Source organism: Bos javanicus, chromosome 16 (assembly GCF_032452875.1).
Source record: "Bos javanicus breed banteng chromosome 16, ARS-OSU_banteng_1.0, whole genome shotgun sequence".
In the NCBI taxonomy this organism is placed as follows: Eukaryota; Metazoa; Chordata; class Mammalia; order Artiodactyla; family Bovidae; genus Bos; species Bos javanicus.
This window is the reverse complement of record NC_083883.1, coordinates 79,638,814-79,662,764: the sequence shown is the minus strand read 5'-3', so window position 1 is coordinate 79,662,764 and position 23,951 is coordinate 79,638,814. Positions and strand designations below refer to the sequence as shown.

General features: G+C 48.7%; 1 protein-coding gene across 6 annotated transcripts in view; it reads right to left on the bottom strand.

The window, feature by feature from the left end:
• The window catches only part of NR5A2 (nuclear receptor subfamily 5 group A member 2), a 128,481-nt gene that overhangs the window by 14,351 nt on the left and 90,179 nt on the right, over nucleotides 1-23,951 (bottom strand). Inside the window, exon 6 of one of the 6 annotated variants that reach the window (XM_061383714.1) lies at nucleotides 223-1,631. The exons of the other annotated variants lie outside the window; for them this stretch is intronic. Within the exon in view, the coding sequence (XP_061239698.1) occupies nucleotides 1,462-1,631 (170 nt within the window). The 3' untranslated portion in view covers nucleotides 223-1,461. Of the gene's footprint in view, nucleotides 1-222; nucleotides 1,632-23,951 lie in introns of those variants that run through there. 6 annotated transcript variants of the gene reach the window in all.

Sequence of the window (23,951 nt, the reverse complement as noted above, 5' to 3'; positions counted from 1 at the left end):
GGCAGCGCCAGGCCCGCCGGCTTCCCCGGGCTCCTCCGCACCTTCCGTGTGTAGAGCACTTACTTCCTCTGCCGGGGTTCCACCTTCGCCGTGTGCTCAAGGCCCAGGACGACGGCTCCCGGGCATGACTTAGTAGATCCAACCGCTTCTGGACCTTCTGGCTTCTGCACCTCCTGCCTGAATGGCGAGTGGGCATCACAGGCTCAGGTGGTAACATCGCCCTCCATTCCCTGGGTACCCAAGCCTGCTCTCTGCCTCCGGATTTCCCTGTTCTGATCACCAGCCAACGTCCCCAGGCCTCGGCCCAGACAGCCTGGCCTCCAGGGGGCCTCTCCAATCCCATCTCTGGGGACTGTGCTGTTTGCCCATCGCAGGGGGCATCTGGCACCATCTGGTCACCTACCTGTCAATCGTGGCGATGGGATGTTGACCTTGGCAATAGCCACCCTTCCCCCATCCTACCACGGGGCCTGGGCAAAGTCAGAGCCCCCTTCACACTCAGCGAATGGACACATTCTCATGTTAGTGCACACATCCCTCTTCGCCTTGCTGTGTCTGAAGTCCCTCTAAACATGTCTGATCGGACCCCCTAACCCACAGCCCATGTCCTGTCTCCCCTGCTGGTCTGCCTCCTCGGGGAAGGCAAGACGCCCAGCACAGACCTGAGGAGACTCGCCGCTTGGAACCAAGCTCCCACGAGCAGGAACCATGTGCCGACTAACTCCCTAAGAAGGGCCTGCTAACCCCGCCGGAGCCAGAGCCCCGGCGACTAGAGCCCTAGGCGCCTTCAGAGCTCCTCACGGCGTGAAGTCACCACCAACCTCAGATACAACAGCAGGACACCTTCCTATTGTTCGGCTCTGGAAAAAGAGATGAAACTGAGCTCGGTGAACTTCAGAAGGAAAAGCATTTGGTTTGCCTGGTATAATGAAGCGGTACGTCATCTGAGGATGTTGAGAAAAGCCTGTCTGGGCACTGTGAGCCAAGTCCGGACCGCTGCTGACAGAGGGCATTCATTCTTTCCTTCTCTACACACATTTGCAGCGTGTTTTCCGGAATGCTAGGGGATAAAAACGCGGAAGGAAGGCCATACTACAGGGGTTTTAAGACCAAGAATTGAAGCAGGTTGTAATGTTTATCAAGTTAAATGCATGCAGAATGAAAGGCAAAAAAAGAGAAAAATCTCTGACTGGGAATTAACGGAGTAGTTTGAACCAGGAAACAGAACTGAAAGAGGCACAGGATAGAACAATTTTCTGGTCTCCTCCTAAATTTCAAATGAAACCGTGTGTCAGACGGACTTAATCCTTAGGGCAAACGCATACGGTGCTTGATAAACAGGAACTACTTCTAGCTGGAGCGGCCCTGGCCAGCCAGCCTTGGCAGCCTCTGTCCTTACCTTGTTATAAAGACCGTCTGTCTGCTCGGAAGACGTCCACATGCACGAAAACCTGTCCGCCTTCAGAGCAGAGCTCCTCCCCCCACTCTCGTAGTCACGGCCCAGAATAGGTTTTGACTCACAAGTTTGCAGTTTTGATTTTGACTCAGGAATTTATGTGGTTTTGGCCAAGTTTTCTTACTCTCTTCGAGTAAGGTTATGGTCTTCAGTTTGTTCAGGTGGCAAGTCAAGCCTATGAATAAACCAACGTTATCATATGAAAGAGAATTAAACAGGCAGATCCAAGTGGGGATATATTAAGCCAAATTTAAGCTCCAGTTGTTGAATTTAGCCCGGGCTTGCTGTCTGGTTTGCCTGGGGATAAATTCAGCTTTCCAGCTAATCGAATGAAGAAAACCGCCTCAGGTATGATAAAATTTACAAGAGAGCGCTGTCCAACCGTTCTTGTTAAAAATATTAGCTTAAAGGCATTCTTATCGTCTTTGGGATGAAGACCATATTTGCATTTAATGATCTGGTTTCAAACTTTTATGAACTTGGATCCAATATTAGCTTAGCCAATTAAAATCTTATTTGGAGGGAGAGTGAGGGGTAAAAAGCCCGACCTACTCAGCTCTGGTTAGTGTTTTAGAACTTGCCTATGAACTCTCGAAGAGGTTATTTCTAAGAGAAAAAATAAAGGGGAGGGTAACGTTTCAGAATATAAATGTACATCTAGTAAACAATGTTATATTCACAATACGCAATTGACTTGAAGCTTTTCTGCACATTAGAGCCTTGGTCCAGAAGACAAAAGATGTAATCTTCCAGATATTTCCACCGTACAATCAATACTCCTTCATAATTCAGCATTTGAAAGAAATGCTTTTTCTCTAAACTGCTGTTAGTCCACAGGCCACAGGGTGGTTGCAGGGCCAGGGGCGGCCTGCTCCCCGTCCAGACCCGTTCCAGCCTGCTTTCTATCCTCCAGGCCCGGGAGGAGGCAGACGGGGCCAGGGGTGCGAACGGCCGAGGGTCCACGGGGAGAAGGAGCCGACTGCAAACTAAAGGGTGGGCGGAAATGTTGGAAAAAGGCATTCAGAATCCTCCCCCAGATAAGCAGTTTATTCCGTATAAATTGCAGCACGCAGACCTCAGGGCCCCTGGCTGATTGGGCAGGAACCTCACGGACTCTCCCAGGGCACCACATCCACGAGCAGTCCGGGGTCAGAAACACGAGTGTCCCCGCTGCCCAGCTGTGGTCCACTCCCCGGCTGACGGCCGTGGCCCTGGGGACATCACGGCCGTGGCCCAGCTTCAGTGTCCCCAGTGGCATCTGGGACGAGACAGAAACGAATCAGACACCCCGGGACCAGTTCTCCTCTCACTCATTTCAACAGAAACCAAGACGTGAATGGAACACACACGTCATTTGGAAGAATAAGCACTGGTTATTTCAAAAGGATGAAACCCATGACAGTTAAGCCAATACAAGACCGTGTGACGAGGTAAGGAATTCTGCCTCCCGAGCAGCCAGAAATAGGGACTGAGAACCTCCACTGCTGTTCACGGTTGGTTCCCGAATGAAGACTCAGCAAGTTGATCAGATCGGATCAGATCAGTCGCTCAGTCGTGTCCCACTCTTTGCGACCCCATGAATCGTGGCACGCCAGGCCTCCCTGTCTATCACAAACTCCCGGAGTTCACTCAGACTCACGTCCATCGAGTCAGTGATGCCATCCAGCCATCTCATCCTCTGTCGTCCCCTTCTCCTCCTGCCCCCAATCCCTCCCAGCATCAGAGTCTTTTCCAGTGAGTCAACTCTTCGCATGAGGTGGCCAAAGTACTGGAGTTTCAGCTTTAGCATCAGTCCTTCCAAAGAAATCCCAGGGCTGATCTCCTTCAGAATGGACTGATTGGATCTCCTTGCAGTCCAAGGGACTCTCAAGAGTCTTCTCCAACACCACAGTTCAAAAGCATCAATTATTCAGCGCTCAGAGGCTGTATTTGGGCTTTACGTTTGATAAGAAGTTTAAAAGATGCCTTTCCGTTTCACAGGGCTTCGCTTGTAGCTCAGTCAGTAAAGAATCTACCGTGGTGCAGGAGACCTGGGTTCGATCCCTGGGTTTGGAAGTTCCCCTGGAGAAGGAAATGGCAACCCACTCCAGTATCCTTGCCTGGAAAATCTCATGGACAGAGGAGCCTGGTGGACTGCAGTTCATGGGCTCGCAAAGAGTCGGGTACGACTGAGTGACTAACACTTTTTGTTTCACAGTGTAAATATCTTAATTCATGAGAAATAAATTCTATCTGAAACCAGCAGCAGAATCAGAAATTCAAGGAATTAAAAGCACTATTGGGACTTCCCTGGTGGTCAGGCGGTTAAGAATCTGCCGTGCAATGCAGGGGCTGTGGGTTCGATCCCCAGTCAGGGAACTAAGATCCCACACGCTTTGAGGCAACAAAGCCTATGAGCTCTAGAGTCCTCGGCTCTGCAACTAGAGAAAGCCCAGCACCGCAAGGAAGACCCAGCGCAGACAAAAAACCCCAAAAAACCTACTATTAATGTGTCATCTACTTTAAAACCCAATTTTAAAATGTTAAAGGCGTTCTGTAAGGCATTTTATGAAATGTAGGCCCGTCACGTTTTACAGTCTCTGAAGATGAAGTACTTGTTTTGCTCTTTGACGTTTTACCACAGCCTTTCCGTCTACTCTAGCTCCCCCCACAGCACTTGGGGCTCCCCCATCACCCGTCTTCTGAGACACCAGGGCGAATGCAAGGGCTGGAAGGAAAACGGGGGATTTTTTAAATGCTGCACCTGGTGCCTCCAGTCCTCTCCTCACAGGACCCCACCCTCCCACGTTGACCGCTATTTTAGAGGAAGCATCGGAGTGAGGTCCCCAAACGGCATTTCTTTAATTGCATGTGAACTCAGCTTCCTGTTGAATTGTTAGGAATTAGTGAGGTTTCTTGTGGTTTGCATGTTCTGTTTTCCACCTGTACTAAAAATGCTTGCAACCCTCGGTCCATACGAGAACTGTTATTTATATACATCTGATCAAGATAGCCAAGGTTTCTCTTTAGTTTGTAGGATTAAAATAAAACTACCCTTCAAGAGCTAGATATACTTGCTACTTAGCATTACATCATTTTCCTCAGCTTATTAAAATTCTACTCAATAAGATCAGAGGTTGAATGAAGGGGGGAAAAATCATTCAGTTGACCGATACATATCAGAATCATTTGATATAAAAAGAAAAGAGAGGTCTTTGGGGTGAGAACCAGGGAGGAAGGGATACTGACTACCTAACAAGATCACTGAAGACAAATACTTATCAATTGTTTGGATATAAATTAATAATTCACCCAACTGCTTAGGGATGTGTATTTGTTAGTGAAAGACAGAAAATCCATCACCAGTTTGTTTTCTGTTTAATGATGCGAACTTTTCAGGGACTTCCCTGGTGGCCCAGTGAAGAGTGTGCCTTCCAATGCAGGGGACTCGGGTTCCACCCCTGGTCAGGGAACTAGGATCCCATGTGCAGCGAGGCAGCTACACTCGTGCACCACAACTCTGGACCTGTGTTCCGAAACCAGAGAAAGCCTGTGCGCTGCAATGAAGACCCAGTGAAAAAATAGAAAGAAGAAAGAAGGAAAAGAAGAACTTTTAAGAGCCTGAAACACTGGCAAAGGAAGCTCTCCGCCCCCCTCTCTGTGACTGTGGATTTGCTGAGACAGTGATAGGGCTGGTATCACAACACTCACATCTGACCGTATCTGTTCTGGGAAGTGTTGTGCTCAACTCTAAGCCTGCAGAGCAAGGCAATGAGGAAGAGGTGGTCACCTCACCTTTCCCCACCGGGTATCACGGATGTCAGAGTCAGTAGACATTGGTGCCCCTGAGGCTGAATTACAGCCAATGCTTGAGTATTTAGGGGAATAATTGGTCTGTGTGTTTCCGCAGCTGGGAAAAAGTTAAAGAGGTGATCTTAAATCTGTGAACATCTCACTGGTCAAATGATCTTGGAACGAGGAAACGGCACCAGGTCTCAGGTTCCTCATCTTTGCAATGAGTTCCAACGGTGATCCCACGAGGCGGGACACCCCCTGTAAGGCTGTGAGCTACCTTCAGTCATTCCACCCACAGTGATGACTTCGCTGCTGTGAAACATCTCCAGCGCAGAGAAGGCTCTTCCTGCACCCGGAGCCGGAGAAGGCAATGGCACCCCACTCCAGTACTCTTGCCTGGAAAATCCCATGGATGGAGGAGCCTGGTAGGCTGCAGTCCATGGGGTCGAGAAGAGTCAGACACGACTGAGCGACTTCACTTTCACTTTTCACTTTCATGCATTGGAGAAGGAAATGGCAACCCACTCCAGTGTTGCCTGGAGAATCCCAGGGATGGGGAAGCCTGGTGGGCTGCGGTCTATGGGGTCACAGAGTCGGACACGACTGAAGTGACTTAGCAGCAGCAGCACCCGGAGCGGCTCTGGTAAGAGTCAGGGTCAGCGGGGATGACGCCGCACTGCCCGACCTCTGCCCTGCGCTCATCCGCACGGCGAGGGGGCTGCTCCCGGGGCCCCAAGGAGCCTGGGGTGAGAAACCGTGGTGTCTCACAGGCGCTTCCAACCTTAAGTGGGTGTCCAGCATGTGACAAAGCACTGGATACGCCTTGCCCGTGCCTGGCGGTGGCCCAGGGACCCGACCCACGACAAGTTCAAGGGCAGCTCCAGACCACTCTCGGAGATGTGGCTGGTATTAGCAGCAAGTCTCATCTTGTGCAGCAGGATTGAAGTAACTGTTTAAGACTTGATTTGTGGAAATCTGCGGACTTTGTGTTGTCCTTCATTAACAGAAAACTGGGAACATTTTTTAAATTCCCACGCAGTAGATCACAAACAGCAAACTTGGAGTTGACCTGGCCGTGACCAAAGGTAACACTGACTCTGAAATCAGGGAAGGTCTTTCAGGGGTGAGCGCGCTGTGGTTACTCTCCAGTTGTGAAGGAACACGGGCTTCCCTGGTGGCTCAGCTGGTAAAGAATCCGCCTCAGTGCAGGAGACCTGGGTTTGATTCCTGGGCTGGGAAGATCCCCTGGAGAAGGGCATGGCAACCCACTCCAGCATTCTGGCCTGGAGAATCTCTATGGATGGAGGATCCTGGTGGGCTACAGTCCACAGGGTTGCGAAGAGCTGGACATGACTGAGTGACTAAGCACTGAAGCACTGTGAAGAAACAAGGACGCTTCCATTCCCTATATTTTAAAGAAACACTTCTACAAAGCATCAAGCGCATCTCAAAAAAAAAAAAAAAAAAAAAGAAAAATCTCCAGATGCTTGACATTTGTGGATAGAAATGTTTCTTTTAAAAAGGCATAAACCTTAGATTGTGTGAGAACAGAGCAACTGTTTACATTCACTATTTCAAAGCAAATAAATCCCTCACCATCTAATCAAGACCAGTTCTTATTTCTCCGATTAAAACAGAAGTCCTGGCAGAAAGGAAGTCCACTGGATGTATGCAAATAAATACATTTTAACAGCCGTCTGAGCATTTTTAGCTTGTAAGGGGGTGGAGGTTGTATGTTTATGATGAATGGCCTATTAACCAATAATGTCAGCAAATTTCTTAAGTGTCTATCTGTGTTCGCGCTCTCTCATTCAAGGCTTCAGACACTCCAGTGGGTTGATGGTGTGCTTGTCGTCTGGATTCTTTTACTTGGTGCTGGTTGGTGGCAGAACTGGGAGCTGGATTAGTCTCCAGTCTGCCCTCCGGGCCTTGACTCACGCTCGCCTTCCGTTCCTGGGAGCCTCGGTCATCGGTGGGAGTGGACGCGTGGGACGAAGCTCCCCCCACCCTCCTGAAGGGCGTTGAATTTTGCTGCAACAGACCCCGGGGGTTCTACGCCGAGGAGCTGGAAGGGCAGGGCCAGCAGGGACCCTGCGATGGGAAGACCTCGTGATGGGCTGAGAGTGGAAAGAATGCTTGTGAAAATATTACAAATGTTCAAGTTATTTTTCTTAACTAACCTGGATAAAGAACGCACCGATTGAAGAATTCAACCGGATCAGAGACTAATGTTTACGCCAGGGCAATTCTAACTGATCCCTCCTCTCCTCTCTTTCCTTCCTTCTTCTCTCTTCCCCTTGTTTACCGTCTCATACATTATCACCTCATTTTCACTGCATCCTCAATTCCTGCTGAAAATGTACTCTTCCACAGTACCTACTTTTAGAACAGTCAACGCCGCCCACAGGTGGCGATGTCTGGCCCGCAGCCTCCCTGGTGGGGAAGCAGGGAACCTGACGGCAAACGTGCTGTCCTTCTGGATCTCCCCCCTCACCTGAGCCCACGGGGCCGAGAAAGCTGGGCTGGGAAGCCCCCTCCTGGCACCGCACCCCGCTCCAGGGCTTCCTGCCAGGGTCCGTGCCCTCTGTCTGTGGCCGCCAGCAGCCGTGCGGGCCACCCCAGCGGGTTGGGTGTCGGGGTAGGTGTGTTGTGGAAGGACTGCTTTTGAACTGCGCAAGATAAAGGATGTGCAAAGAGTGTTTTCTGGCTGCCAGACGACAGAATTATTAAAAAGCACGGGTGTGACAAATGATACTCCATTTGACTCACATCTCCAGTTATAGAAAGGACAAGCACCTCTAAAGCAGGTTAAAAAAAAAATACTGCCTGTTAAGTAAAGGGGAGAACAAAAGAAACAATGAGAGCAGGGACACAGGTAGAGATTGGCATCGTAGGAATTAACCTTTGCAGGTTTAATTGTTGGGGCCACCGCAAATAAAAAAGACATCACGGCCACCTGACCAGTCATGCAGGGGAGTGCCTGGCTCCGAGGACGTCGGGCAGAAGGACAGAGCCTGTCCATCCTGTTGTCAGAATGTCAAAAGGAAATTTAAAACATTCTCATGCAAAATCTAGTAGCATATAAACATGGAAGGAAAAAAACCAGAAACTTGAAATACTATGAAAGAGAATATTCGAAAAATCCATCATCAAAATAGTCCTTCCTCCACCCCCATCTCCCTCCAAACAAACCCACCCCAAGAACTCAAACTCCTTGCTGACATTCATCTTCAAATGCTGCTTTGGGAAGGTGGTCTCCTGCTCAGGGTTTTTGCTGGTTTGTTGTTTGTTTAATATTTCCAAAAAATATTTTTGTAGTTCTTCAAGACTCTTACACAAATTCAAAAATTATCCACGTGTGAGTTTCTGCCTTCTTGATAAAATATATTATCTCTAAAGGTAATTTTTATAGTGGGGGTTTGGAGTTGGCACACAGTATTAATAACGAACTATGAAAAACCCTTATACAGTAAGTCCCCTACATACAAACAAGTTGTGTTCTGAGAGCATGTTTGTAAGTCTGATTTGTTCCAAGTCTAACAAAGTTAGCCTACGTGTCCAACTAACACGACAGGCTATATATTGCTGCTTTTACGCTTGCTTACGGACACGCTGGGCTTGAATTTGAGATACTGCACTACCACACTCTATAAAGTACACAAAAGCACAGCCACTCGTAACAGGTGCACACACGTGACAATATGCGCCTCACATGTGAACTGACGTGACTGAAAATGCGAACACACGTGTGCACCTTTGAAAGTTCGCATGTGGGGGACTTACTGTATAGATCGCCACTGTCAGGAAGTACTGATAAATGATAAAGCATTTCACTGTCCATGTATCTGAGATTGGGAATGCAATAGGACTTATGATTCCACACAGTTCAGATTCGAGATGTGTTAGGATCTGCTCTGTAAATTGCCTCTTTATGTTGCCGAAATGCTGGAGATGCCGAGGTCTTGTCTGTCCCCCAAGCATGACTGGTAGCCAAGATCCTCTCATTGCTTTAAAATCCTATTTCTTTTTTTCGGTCCTCCAACCTGTGCTCTGAAAGACTATTCAACTCATCCACGCATCTGTCCGGCCTCTGGGGCTGACTGGACTCTGGCGACATCACTTTGCAGGGACACGGTGTGCAACGGCCTCTGGGGCTGACTGGACTCTGGCGACATCGCTTTGCAGGGACACGGTGTGCAGAGGCCTCCGGGGCTGACTGGACTCTGGCGACATTGCTTTGCAGGGACACAGTGTGCAGAGGCCTCCGGGGCTGACTGGACTCTGGCGACATCGCTTTGCAGGGACACGGTGTGCAGAGGCCTCACTGCTGGGCTGGGGGGCGTGTGGCGTTTGTACCTTTCACCTCAGCAGCGGTCACTCCTGGCTCGGAGAGTCAGTCTGGGCCACAGTCACCCGGAGCATCCTTCCACGGCCCAGAGGACCTGAAGGGCCAGTTGCAGAACAGAACCCACAGAAGCAACATCTTTATGTCCACTGAAAGATGCTAGCACTTTCCAGACCGTCCGCGTGGCTTTCCCAGGCTCTCTACCCTTTGCTTTCAAATACAGCAGCATTTCTAAAATTCCCTACAGCGGGTGTGCAGAATCCCACCGTCTTCTGTTCAGCCTGGCAGAAAACGGTCACGTGCCCCTTCGTGGCTGGCGAGCTGGGTCTCGCCAGGTGCGCTCCCGCCACTGGGGCTCTTTGCTTGATGTAGACGGTAATGAAAGCTCGATATTGATTTCCCTGTAGCTGCTTGTAACTATTATAGTTGATACATCAATAGAAAAGGAAAGCACAATGTTTCACGAGAGGCAGAAAATCAGAGGCCGCGTGATGCTCCGACAGTAAATCACGCCATAATCTTAGGAATTGATGGATGGTCCCTGCGAACGTGAAACCCACGGCTTTCCTGAAAAAGACTGTCCTACGACCGCCCAATGTGTCCTGACAGACGGGCTGCCCTCGAAGCTGCTGCAGGATCAGGAGGTGCTTCATCTTCTCAACACACTCCTCTCACTCGGGGCGGGGGCAGGCGGGGGCGTGGGGCTGAGTCCTCAGGGTGGGATGCGGGTGGGTGGGGTCACTTCAGCCGGGTGGTAGGCTGGCAGGAGGGCCATTTTCCCGTCCCCCTCCTCTTTCTCGGTCTGAAATGTCATAACCTCTGGGACACCATAAAATGCACCAACATTTGCATCATAGGGGTCCCAGAAGGAGAAGAGAGAGAGAAAGGGTCTGAGAAAATATTTGAAGAGATTGTAGCAAAAAACTTTCCTAACACGGGAGAGAAAACAGCCACCCAAGTCCAGGAAGTGCAGAGCGTCCCAAGGAGGAACCCACGGAGGAACATGTCAAGACACATAGGAATCAAACACATAAAAATTAAAGACAAAGAGAAAATATTAAAGCATCAAGAGAAAAGCAATGAATAACATACAAGGGAATCCCCATAAGGTTATCAGCTGATTTTTCAGCAGAAACTCCACGAGCCAGAAGGCAATGGCATGATTTATTCAAGTGATGAAAGGGAAAAGCCTGCAACCAAGAACACCCAGCGAGGATCTTGTTCACATTTGGCGGAGAAATCAAAAGCTTCACAGACAAGCAAAAGCTGAGAGAATTCAGCAGCACCACGCCAGCTTTACAACAAATGCCAAAGGAACTTATCTGGGAAGGAGAAGGGCTGCAATGTCATAGACTCTGAGAAGGCAGAGAGCGTGGGTCATTTCCGAGGACGGCAAACGACAGAGAGGAATCACAGTGCACCCCACCAGTCCTTCACTCCGAGGGCCCCGGGCGCTGGAGTGAGAGTGCTTTAGTTACTGGGTCAGCAAAGGTACCTGGGCTGCAAGGACCTGCACTGTGGCGGTTTCTGCCTCTTAAAAAGGTAGACGGCGAACTGTGACTCATGCATGATGCTATTATGTCACTAGAATCATTCTCAAAAAATGTCTGGGGCATCAACAATGCCTGTATCCTGCCTTTATAGAGCCTTAAAAAAAATTCTTAATAGCACGAAGAGCATCCCTCGTGGTCCAATCGTCAAGAATCCTCCTGCCAATGCAGGGGACACGGGTTCGATCCCTGGCCTGGGAAGATCCCACGTAAGCAATGAAGCCCGTGCACAACTACTGCTGAGGCTCACACGCCTGGAGCCCAAGCTCCCCAAGAGAAGCCACCGCAACGAGACGCCCGTGCACTGCAACTCGAGAGCACCCACCGCGTTGCAACCAGAGAAAGCCCGTGCACAGCAGGGAAGACCCAGCACAGCCACGGAAGAGTAATCCTCAAAAAGAGACACTGAGACCTCTATACCAATGTGCCGTCTCATGACCTGTCTTCCCCTTTGTCTCCTACCCTTCCCCAGCCTCACTGAACATTTGCCCACTTTTTTATACACAGGGTTAACACGGCAACAATTACACCTATGCCGTACGCTTCGTGTTTAAGCCGTCTTACAAGCATCTTGTAATCAGTCCATTAATTATTGGAGCTCTGAGCATTGTTTGAAGCTCTCCCCATCACATGTATCAATTATTTAACAAGGAGTCATATTTTTAAGTGGTGCTGATAATCAGCCAGGGTCTTACTGCTATAAACACAGAGGCATGAAATATAAATGACACTCACTAATGTAACGTCCAGGACTATTTTAGACTCTCCATCACACTGATGCTAGAAAAACAAACCCAGTGATGGACAAACTGGTTTAGCTATAACTCCTTGAAGCGATAGCACAATTTCATATTTCCCCCACTAATACGTACCAAGCATGACAAGACACGGGTTAGGTTCTTAGTTTTTCATTTGATTTTGGTCCCTGTTTGTGTCATTCTGGGGATAGAATGAATTAGAAAGTGTGTGTGAGAGAGTGCTGCTTCAAACTGCTCGACATGCCTGCTAATCGATGACTGTTTCGACCATCCATCCATGCATCATCCATGCATCCATCCCCTCCTCCCTCCATCCATCCAGCCAGCCATTCCAGGCTTCTTGAACACCTCCGTCTGCCAAGACTGGGGTTACGACTTCAGCAAGCGGGGCAAATCCCGAGACAAACAGATAACTGCAATTACTACACGGAAGTTGGTAGAAAAAATGTCATGGGGAGTCAGGCAGGGATCTGGGAAGAAGCAACACTTAGATGGGTCCTAGGGAATGAAGAGGAGCCCACGGGTGGAATCGGAAGTTCCACTGAACTTCAGGCAGGTACACCTCCTGCTTGGCCAGCGCTGCTTGGGATATAACGCAGAGAAAGATGTGCTCCCAGGAGGGAGGAGCTTCTGGTGGGTGCGCTTCCAGCCCTGGGAGGCGCACACACTGCTGGCAACAGGGGCCTTCTGCATTTGCAGCTCATCCTTGCTACAAGCAGCCCTAGCCCGCAGACTCTCCCTGGGAGAAAGGCCCCTCCTCCCGAATCGGACCCCCTCAACGTGCCTGCAGTGTGCAGAGGGGTGGGGGGTGTGAGTGGATGTGGAAACACAGCTGTGGGTGGTGGGGAAATCCTAGGGACTCCATGGCTGACGCTGAGTTGGTGCTCATGATCAGAAACAAGGAGCCTCTTGGACTCAGCACCACCGGACATGTGATTCCAAGGGCAGAGAAGGGAGGGGCCCGCCCCGAGGTGGGCAGTGCTCAGGCACCTGGGGGCCACGCGGGCTGGGAAGCACCCTCGACCACACATGCCAGCTACCACAATCCCCTCATCAGCCACAGTCACTCTTCTGAATACAGGGGTGAGAATTTACAGCACCAGGAAGTATGAACACACAGACTGCCTGGAAGCGTGCTCTGACTGGACCAAGAAGATGAAGGGATCCTCTCCACCCTCATGAGGCCGGAACAGGCCCACAGGGTCCCCTTCACGCTTCCTCGTGGCTGGAGGTCAACTTTTATTCCATGTTCCTAGATTATTCAGCTAAGGAAATGTATAAAAGGAAAGAGAAAGCCACTCACGTAGAAATGGTGCTTTTAATACATTTTAAGTTTACCAGGGACGTTTTTATTCTCAAAAATTGTCTTTTGCTCGTATTTACAGCCTATGTATATCTTATTTTCGTTTTTTGAATGTAATTCTTGAAGTGTTGTTGATTAATAGTGAGTTTCAGGTGAACAGGCATCTCTGGATCAGACTGTTCACCTTCTGTATCAGGACTGCCCTGCTTCTTTTCACTCTCTTGTACGGTTTTCTCCCCCAATTCTTGAAAAAAAATTTTTTACTAACATGATTATTAACTAGTAATTAACCAGCCTTCTATTTGTTCATAACCACTGAAAAAGATAAAACTTCCAATCAGACACCTACTCAGCATGAGATGACTCCTGGTACACTGACTTGCTGTCATTAAGTTAAAAGGAAGGCTGTGTTAGCCCTGGCGATCTCACTGCAGGTAAGTGTACAGTTTCTAAATGGAGTTTCGGAAGTACTGAAAATACCTGGGGTGGTTTGAGTGCCCCAGGAGCCGTGATTCACAGGATGGACAGGGAGGGCATGCTTTGCACCTCTCCCAGCAAGCTGAATAAGCGGTTGTTAATCCACCGTTCTAACTTGATTTTATTTAATATTTAAAAGCCATGAGCTCTTTTTACTAGTAGAGCACTAGACCTTGAACGTATCGTAAGTTGCCTTAGCTGCACTCCAGTACCCAGCAGCGAAGGTGGGTGGGACGTTTCCATGGTACCTACTGACGGCCACTCACACAGGCTGTTAACATCACCGCTGTATCAAGTTAAAGCAAATAAGCCAAGAACACTGTCCTGCGTCTGCCCGCACACACTTCCTGCGGTAGCCCCACCAGGTGAATCTGAGCAACGGGGCCACTGAGCAGCGAGACAGAAAGCAGAGCTCCCCCTTTTTTCTTGTTTACACACGGAGGGCTGTTGACAGCTCACGTGTACTTTGAAGAATTCTCCACAAACCAGTGACGTATTTCCACAACTAAATTAGCAACTCAAGAAGTTTACTGTTAATATTCAGCAACCTTATTAATCTCTAGTAATCTTGTATCTTGGATTTCACAGTATTTTTAAAAATATGATTTAATTTTATATTGGGATATAGTTGATTTCCCTGGGTCAGGAAGATCTCCTGGAGGAGGAAATGGCAACCCACTGCAGAATTCTTGCCTGGAGAATTCCACGGGCAGAGGAGCCTGGCGGGCTACAGTCCATGGGGTTGCAAAGACTCTGACACGACTGAGCAGCACAGCACGGCGTGGTTTGTAATAAACGTCCAACACCTGGAGAATGAGTCAATAGACTGGTACATTAAACAATGACATCTATGGATCAGTGAAAATGATGATCCAGGCTCTGGATTTGGGAAGGATTCTAGAGCCACAAGAATCAAAATGGGAATTTAGAAAATACGGAGCAGAAATGGTAAATGAAGATGCTTTTTAATCCTAAAAGCCTCCATTCTTTTGTAAGCTCCGAGTTAAGTTTCTGCGGCTACCCCTTTGAGAGAGGAAGTTCCCTGAAGTTATAATTAGAAACGATACTGTTCCAGTATTCACGGACCCAGTCCTTCTTGATACGGGTTGTTCTGGACAAATGCCAGAATGCGTGGCTATGCAATTTGCCCCATAATTTTTTTGCAGCAAGCAATAAAGACACTAACTTTTTTTTTTTTAATTTTAAAAGAAATTGATAATTACTAAAACTCCAGGCTATGAGTATCAGGAATGTACTAAAGACTTTTATGATAAAACTTTAATTTTGGTAATTCTTTAAAACACGCATACACATTCGTCTTTCCATCTCTACTTCCTGTTCTCCTGCTCTACTAAGCCCGGTCCTCTGAGTTTGAAACTAGCCATAGTAGGAAACGGAGAATCTGCTGAGGACCCAAGCTTACCATATCTGATAAATCGTGCGATCCTGTTCACAATAAAGACCTGGAAGGTAGGGATTTGGACACCAGATGTGCCTTCGCATTAAAAGCTAGTCAGTGTGAAAGCTAAGTGTCCTGAAATGTCAACAGTGCTTTGACTTTGCATTGAGAAAATCTGCCACCCACTTCCTAAAACGGGCCAGGAGAAAGCAGCCCTGGGTGAAAGAAACCACGCGTGGCAGTCCTGAGCAGGACGCTGGGGAGGGGACTCCCTAGCCAAGGAGGAGGTCCGGCAGGTAATCCATTCTTGTTGCAAGAAAGATGTAGAAGATCAGACATCCTCCAGATTCCTGACTGGTCCACTTAGAACGAGTCCTCATTATCCTAAATGACAAGCATTGACAGAGAGCCTTATGGTTTACACGCTTAAGCACTGAGAACACTCGTTAGGCAAGTACTGGTTTCAATGTGAACGACTTGCCAGGCGTGGCGCTAAGCACCAGGAATGCAGAATGAAAAACAGACTGGAGTTGCATGCGGGACATAGAGTTCAATGACGGAACACGGTGGTTGGTGGAGATGAAAGCAACAGGAATCCAGGGGAGGAAGCATGAGCCTGTCTGGGAGACAAGGAGGACTCCTCGGAGTCAGTGATCTTGACCTGAGACGTGAAGGGTGACGGCACACACCCGCGAGGCAGACCCCGGAGTCAGTGTTTACACTGGAGGCGAGGAAGCCCCAGGGAGACGCACGTCATGCAGGAGGCTGCCAGCGTCCGCCTGGGCGTCCCAAACCCCCAGCCCGACCTGCTTCTAGAACCCAGGACACCGAACCGAAAATATTTTAAAACATGCATTTTTCCTATTTCACTGAGCCCCTTGAGTTTGAAGCCAAAAATATAAAAAGGGGGGAGAATCTGTTAATATTCCCACTGTTGTTCAGTCACCCAGTCATGTCCGACTCCTTGCGACCCCGTGGACTGCAGCACACCAGGCCTCCCTGTCCCTCACCATCTCAGAATCACTATTAATAATTGTTATTAATAAAGCATTCCTCTTATTTTAAAATGTGTTCACAAAAGAACAAAGTTAACTTCTCTGAAAGGTTTCAGTTTGTGAATTCCAACGACTCCCTTGGAGGGAAAAGGTTATCCAGGATTTTTGTTCCAAAAGAAATTGCTTTCTTTCTCTAAGTGAAATCTTTCAGTTTGTATACTGGAAGCTGTGAGAGACCAAGTATTAATACGTCTGAAAGAAGAACTTACAACCTTTTTAGGTAAAGTTAACTACAGAGCATTGATAATCTTAGACAATTGGAGGGAAATGTTGAATCTCCTGGAGCGAACATTTTTGTAGAGAGCAGGTGCTGACCCAGCTCCTCTGCGTGGTCAGAACATCACGACTGGGGCTCCAGCAGCTTAGAAAGAGGACCGGTTGCTTATTTCGTGTGCCTTCGGTGGAATCTGAAGGTTTGTGGTACACGGAGTGAAGCGAAGTGGCTTGAATTTGCTTCTTCTGGCACATTTCAAAATACCCAAGGTAATCATGGTGCCGTGGGTTAGTAGATGGAAGATTTCAAACTATCTCCTGGTGCTCAATTAATAGAGTAGTTTCTGCTGCCACGAGGAAGATCTTTTCCATATAATCTATTCACCAGAGATTACATTTTGGAAAGAGGCATTTCCCAATAAGGGACCTTCACTTACATGACTTCTGCTGATGTAAAAGAGATGCTTTAAACAATATTAATAATTATTGGTACCTTACTGGGGCCCTGGACCAGGTGCTGAGCTAAATTCTTCATAATAATGATTGCATTTAGCCCTCACAACAGCGCTTTTAGGAGACCATTATTATTTCGATTTTACAGATGGGGAAACAGGAGAGCTAAGTTGCCTAGGAATGTGGATTCAAGCCTGCAGCCTTCCCTGCCTAGGTAGTAAGCTAAGCTAAGTCACTTCAGTCGTGTCCGACTCTGTGTGACCCCATAGACGGGAGCCCACCAGGCTCCCCCGTCCCTGGGATTCTCCAGGCAAGAACACTGGAGTGGGCTGTCACTTCCTTCTCCAATGCATGAAGGTGAAAAGTGAAAGTGAAGTCGCTCAGTTGTGTCTGACTCTTAGCGACCCCATGGACTGCAGCCTACCAGGCTCCTCCGTCCATGGGATTTTCCAGGCAAACACCTCCCCCTTCTCTCCTTTCCTACTTTAGACCCAGAACCCAAGACTACCTTCCCTGTGGGTGTAGATGGATGGCCACAGGTCTGGGATTAGAGAACTTGGCTTGGGTCACAGGCTCTTAGACTCCAAGCTGTGTGGCCTTGGGCATGTCAGCCACAGTTTCCGAACCACTTGTAACGTTATGTTATATAGAAGGAGTACTTTCTAAATAAAAACAGTTCTGCATGATGACTGCAGGTATTAGAGGGAAAAGGGAAACTGAAGTTGCTCAGTCGTGTCCGACTCTTTGCAACCCTATGGACTGTAGCCCACCAGGCTCCTCTGTCCATGGAATTTCCCAGGCAAGAATACTGGAGTGGGTTGACATTTCCTTCTCCAGGCGATCTTCCCGACCCAGGGATCGAACTCAGGTCTCCCGCATGGCAGGCAGATGCTTTATCGTCTGAGCCACCAGGAGTGTAATAAAAGGCAATGAGCACCCCTTAGTTTCATGGAAAACTACTTTCGTGAACTGGAATGATGACAGATTTTGTTAGAAAGATACCCAAGAAATTTAGATTTCGTTAAGAAAGATACACGAGAAATGGCTCCGTCTAACTTTGAAATCTTGCAAAAGCAGTAACGCAGCCACTACTGAAATCCGGGCCTGTGTGCGGAGTCTAACCTGTCAGTTCAGACTGAGCCCATGGGCCTGGGCCTGGGCCACCTGAGCTGCTCGGCCCATTTCTCCATCTGGGGAGAAGCGCCTGGGCTTGGCCTTGGACTCAGTGCAGGGTCTTTTATGTGTAAAATTCTAGGATTCAGTGTCTTTTTGGGGGGCAGGCCCACAGTTTCTGCCAAAAATCCAGGCAGCTCAGGGTGTGGGACAGGGTCCCCTCCAGAGGTTCTACCGGACCCCACGCCCGGCTTCCCGCTCCTCCTGCCTCTGCGGGTGGTCACTCACACCACGTGAGGGCTGACAAAGGCCTTCTCACTGACACGACAGGGCTGGTGAGCTGGCCACGTGTGTGGCATGTGATGTGGGTCCCAGGAACGAAGCAGGCAGGGAGGGAGCCACGGCATCAGGGTATGCGGTCGAGGGAAGGCCTTTTCTGCAACGGCGTCCCTGGGTTCTGTGTCCGATGGGAAGCTTCCTTCCTTTTGGAAAGACTGTGGGAAGACACAGGGCCCAGTGCAACGGTTTTACACGTAGCAGGCACTTGGTGTGTTTTGTCATTTAATGCTTCAAAACGATGAAAGGCCTTTATCTTTTATATTTCCTCTTGGTTCCTGGCTGGAATTGGTCTGTCTTAACCAAATATCCTAAAGCAAACCAGTCCATCCTAAAGGAAATCAGTCCTGAATATTCATTGGAAGGACTGATGCTGAAACTGAAGCTCCAATACTTTGGCCACCTGATGTGAAGAGCTGATTCACTGGAAAAGACCCTGATGCTGGCAAAGACTGAAGGTAGGAGGAGAAGGGAGCAGCAGAGGATGAGATGGTTGGATGGCATCACTGACTCGATGGACATGATTTTGAGTAAGCTCCAGGACTTGGTGATGGACAGAGAGGCCTGGCGTGCTGCAGTCCATGGGGTTGCAAAGAGTCAAACACGGCTTAGTGACTGAACAACAACAAAAACCAAATGTACCCAGAACTCAAGATTGGATTTTATCAGTCAAATAGGAAAAGGTTTACGCGTGTCTCAGCCGTGAGTGACGGACTGGCTCCATTCTGGAATGCCCCCGAGGGGTCTGGAGTTAACTAGTGTGCGGACCTGAACCGGCCACATTAACCAACTAACCTCTGCTGAGTCTAGACTAAGACAGCTGGTCCTGGGGTCGTCACAGAGCAGCTGGCAGGACCAAGGCAAGAGACACCTGGGCAGAATGCCCCACGCACTCTGCCACTTCCCTCCCTGCTCACTCCGTTTGCCAGGCCAATTGCACTCTGAAAAATCATCTCCCTAAATGGCAGCAGTTAGCAAAATGACAATATTAGTGTGAACAACTAAAAAATGATAAATATTTTTAGGCATAAGCTATTCAGAAATATGCCTAAATAAATGCTATTTAGGCAATTATATTCTTGCACCAGGAGATAACAAATGATAATCACTTCTTCCACGGCTGTAAATTCATATCGATTCAGCTCAAACTTAGAACTCCACAATGAATTATATCTGCTCATTGCTAAACTGCTTTGCTCACTGAAAGAAAAAAAAAAAAAAATCCACACAACACCTATTATACCGCATTTAATTAAGACAAGCATCAACTTTATGTGCCATTATTTGCTCCTGCCAAATCTCTATGGTGTAAATATTGAGCGGGGGCATCTCCTGAATGCTAATCAATCCTTTCTGAATTTCAAATGATTACATAAATTTTAGGAAATGCTTATTTGCCAGCATTACCTTCCGCTGCATCTCCATCAGCCGGGCAATCCTGTGGAGATCTAGAAAGTGTCTGGTGAGTGTTTTTCTAAATTATAGTATCATACACGAAAAGGGAAAAACTGAGACGGAATGCTAATTGTAGGAAGAAGCCGGGAGCCCTCTTTCCCTTATGTTTCACAAGGAACAACTTAAGAGTGCACTTGGGGAACGATGTGAGGGGAATATACCCACCGGTCAGGGACGGCGTGTGTGTGCGTGTGCACGCGTGCTCTAGCACACAGGTGAGGGTTTGGAAGGCTACAACAAGGCAAATATTGAGACCAGCTTCAGGAAAACCAACGACCACATCATGGAAAACTGGTTTTTGCTGCTCCATCTTTTTCTCAGGTACTTTGTAAGTAGTTCTGTGACCTGCAGACAGCTGTGCCTGTTTTCAGACTGAATTAATATTCAGACGCACAGGGGATGCACACGTGCGGAGGTCTGCCAGGCTTCCAGCCTTCGCAAGCCCCCCCGGTGGACCGAGGCTGGGAGCTGAGCCCAGCAGCACGACCCAGGTCGGCCGTGGGTTTGCTCCGCAGTTGACCCAACGCCCGCGCGTCGTGGTCTGACTGACAGAGAGCACAGTTCATTTTGCTCCAGGCGCTGCAAACGCAGCGTTAACCACTGTCGTCGAATCTGCTGGGTCTGGGCCACTTCCGTGAATTAGATTTAATGTTGCCAAAAAGCAAAGGGGGTTTTGTGTTTCCGTTGGTTCCTGTGGCTTTGCTTAGAACTGTGCTCTCACCCGCCTTCCACCGCCCCTTCCAACTCAACAGGGGCGCACAAGCCAAAGGCAAAACCCCTCAAACCCAGCAAGCTGCTGGGCCTCTGCTGGAGACGCCGGCAAAACAAGCTCTTTCTTTTGCAGCTCCTCTCCTGGCATCCCCTCCTTGAAAGGTGGCTGTCACTATTCCCAGACTCGTCTAGAAGTCGGGGGGCGGAGCATGGGGCCTCTGCTGTGTCCCTATGTGTGCCCCCTGCCAAGGCTGCCCAGCTCGGGGTCAGCAGGGCATGGGGGCACAGCCCAGGCCAGAACAACCCAACGTCCCATAACTCACCAGTCATCACCGGATCCTGCAGAACTGTCTCCTCCCTGCAGGAGGCAGGACTGAACGCTGATGCCTCAGTGACCTCTGGACGGGGACTGGTGAATGGAATGCAGTTGAGCAACCAGCGCACACCCTGGTCTGTCCTGAGGGCCGCAAACACCGAGTAGAGGGGAGGAGGCGGGCGTGCAGGGGGGCGGTCTTCTCTTATTACAGGAAGGCACACGCCACCCTTGGCAATGGCTTCACGGTGGTCTTTCCCATCCAGCAGCGACAGCAGTGAAGAAGGAGAAGCGGCCTCGGTTAGGGAGGCCAGCACCGAACCGCTAGGGCCGCCGGGCCGGGGACACGTGGGCCTTGCCTGTGCGCCACTTAACCACGCAGTGCTGACTATCCCTGCAAGTCCTGTGGCCTCTGGTTAATTGGGATCTGAGAGCAACAGTTGCTCTGCGATTCCCGGCCCATTAGAACGCTCTCATTTCAAATGAAATCTACATAGATAAACAATCTGGTCCTGACAGTGACTCAAGTCCCCTTTGGTGACAGCTTTCTGAGCTCTGCACAGAGGCTCTGACTGCACGGGGCTCGTCTCCCTCCTGGCGTTTTTCTTTGCCACCTGCTCCCTGGGGAGCACTGACCATGCATCTTGGCCAGGTTCTGACACTGCAAGCCAGGAGGAGAAATGGTGTGTGCAGGAGAAGGAAACAAGAATAAACCCTCTTTTAAAAGCCCCAAGCAGAAGAATTACCGGACAAGATTTAAAACACAAAAACAAGAGAAAATCCATCCTATCAAAGAATAAGCTCTTTGGGAAAACCAGTGACCAAAAATACGTCTCTTTAACCCAAAAGACTGAACTCACCATCCACAGTCTCAAGCTAGAAAGCACAGTGTGATTTTATTTACTATTAACAAAATCAACATCATATTGCAAGAGTCAGGGTGGACCCTTTAGTAAAGCAAGAAGATAGAATGTCCTAATTTGCCTCCCCACCAAGGAGCGTCACGTCCTGAATCTCCTAGCCTCCTCTTTTTCTATTTAGAGTGTTTGATGCTGATGACCAACGGGCAAGAGGACAACGACCATCAAGCTACTCTGGCTAATCGTCTCCTGTGAACATCACAGAGTCCAGGGGGATACAAAGCAGACACATGAGTTCTGAAAGCCTGGGATCACTCATGCGGCTCTGCTAAGGTATGGTTCGCGGTCAAAAAAAGAGGCAAAGCTGAGACAGCAACAAACTACGAGGAGGGATTCTTCGAGAGGGAGGTACCAAGGCTACGACACAATGCTTTCCACAAGCTCGCTGAAATCCTCAGCCCAGAGTGCACACAGACATACGATCTCTCTCTCTCTCACACACACACACAGAAACCAAGGGGAGTGAAAAGCTTTGCAATTACTTAGTATAGTCAATAAAAATGGGAAATTCATGTAAAGCAGTTCCCTGCTTTTACCCAAGAGAGTCTGGTCTTCTTCCTGGTCCATATTCTTCAGATGACAGTCCTGATTCTCTTCATCATTCTGTCTGTAGAGATGGTGCCTTAGGACGTAGGGAGCGTTTAAGAAACACTCACTGATAAGCTCATAGGTCCCTGAAGAGTCTGTCGTGCCAGACCGAGCTTTGGGGCTGTCAGTTCCAGATGTGGCTCTGAGCCTAAAATGCTGGGGGAGACTACCTGGTCTTCTTTTAAACACGAAATGAAAGGGGGACAGTAAGACGTTTACCCACTTGAAGGCATTTAAAAATGTTTAAAATTGTGCTGAGTCTCTGCTGCAACACGCAAGCTTCTCCAGTTGCACCACTCGGGCTTAGCTGCCCTGTGGCATGCGGGATCTCAGTTCCCCAACCAGGGATCAAACCCAGGTCCTCAGCGTTGGAAGGTGGATTCTTAGCCACCGGGCCACCAGGGAAGTCCTGAGGGTGCTTTATTGTTAACGTTAGAGGAGAAATGCCTTCCTGCCCCCTCCTTCTATGGCTCATGTTGACACTGAGCCTCTTAGCACCGCCGTTTCAACAGAACCTGAATACTGAGCATCGGTCCTTAACTTCGTTGACTATGTTATTCCCAAAGGAGAAGATTCTGTTTAGTCTCTACTTCCCTAACAAGAACTCCACTCACAATGTGAAGACTCAGATCCTTAATTTCTAAAATAAAAAGATGTCGAATTCTCTAACATGTATCCAGAGGATCTATTTTCTAGCCTCCTGTCTTGAAACTTTGTATATTTTTTAAAACTAATTTTTCAAGTTTCTATTACTTAAAAAATTTTTTATCATATAAATATTTTTTACTTTTATTGGAGTGTGATTGATTTACAATGTTGTGTTATTTTCAGGCGCACATCACGGTGAGCCAGTTAAACACACGCAGCCGCTGCTGTTCAGTCTCCAGGTCGTGTCTGACTCTTGTGACCCCATGGTCTGCAGCCCACCAGGCTCCTCTGTCCATGGAATTCTCTAGGCAAGAATACTGGAGTGGGTGGCCATTTCCTCCTCCAGAGGATCTTCCCAACCAAGGGATCGAACTTGAGTCTCCTGCACTGCAGGTGGATCTTGCACTGAGCCACCTGGAAAGCCCAGCTATACACAGATATATATCCTCTCTTTTTACGATTGCTTCCCACATAGGCCATTGCAGAGTACTGAGGAGCTCCCTGCGCTATACAGAAGGTCCTCGTTGCTCGTCTATTCTATACATAGTACTGTGTGTATGTCAATGCCAATATTCCATTTTATCCCTTCCCTCACCAGGTTTCACCCCTTTCTTTTTAACCCAGAAGTTGGATGCAAAAGCATTCTTTCATCTGTGAACCACGCAATACATATTTCTTAAAAACCTACTATATGTTCAAGAGTAAGCTTGGAGCAAACCAGATACACATACCCTGCTCATGGGCTGGAGAGCTGGTTAATTCGGGGGCTCGGCGGCCTTGACCTCATCGAGAACAACGGCCGGCCCCCGGTGTCAGGTCAGGCTGCAGAGCTTACGGCAGCCACACAGATAGGAGAAAACCACTCTGTCCGGCCTTAGAAATATCTTGCTTTTCAAATTGTAATTTTTCAATGACTTTCGGACCTGAAGGTACTACCCAGCCACCGTCAAAACCCCTTCTGACCATGGATCAGGCCACACTAATGCTGTTTTGTTCTTGAACACTCAGCAATTGCTTGGACGGTCGTTGGTGTTTAAGACACTGTGCCTGACGGCCCTGAGGTGCAGGGGTTGTGCTGAGCCCG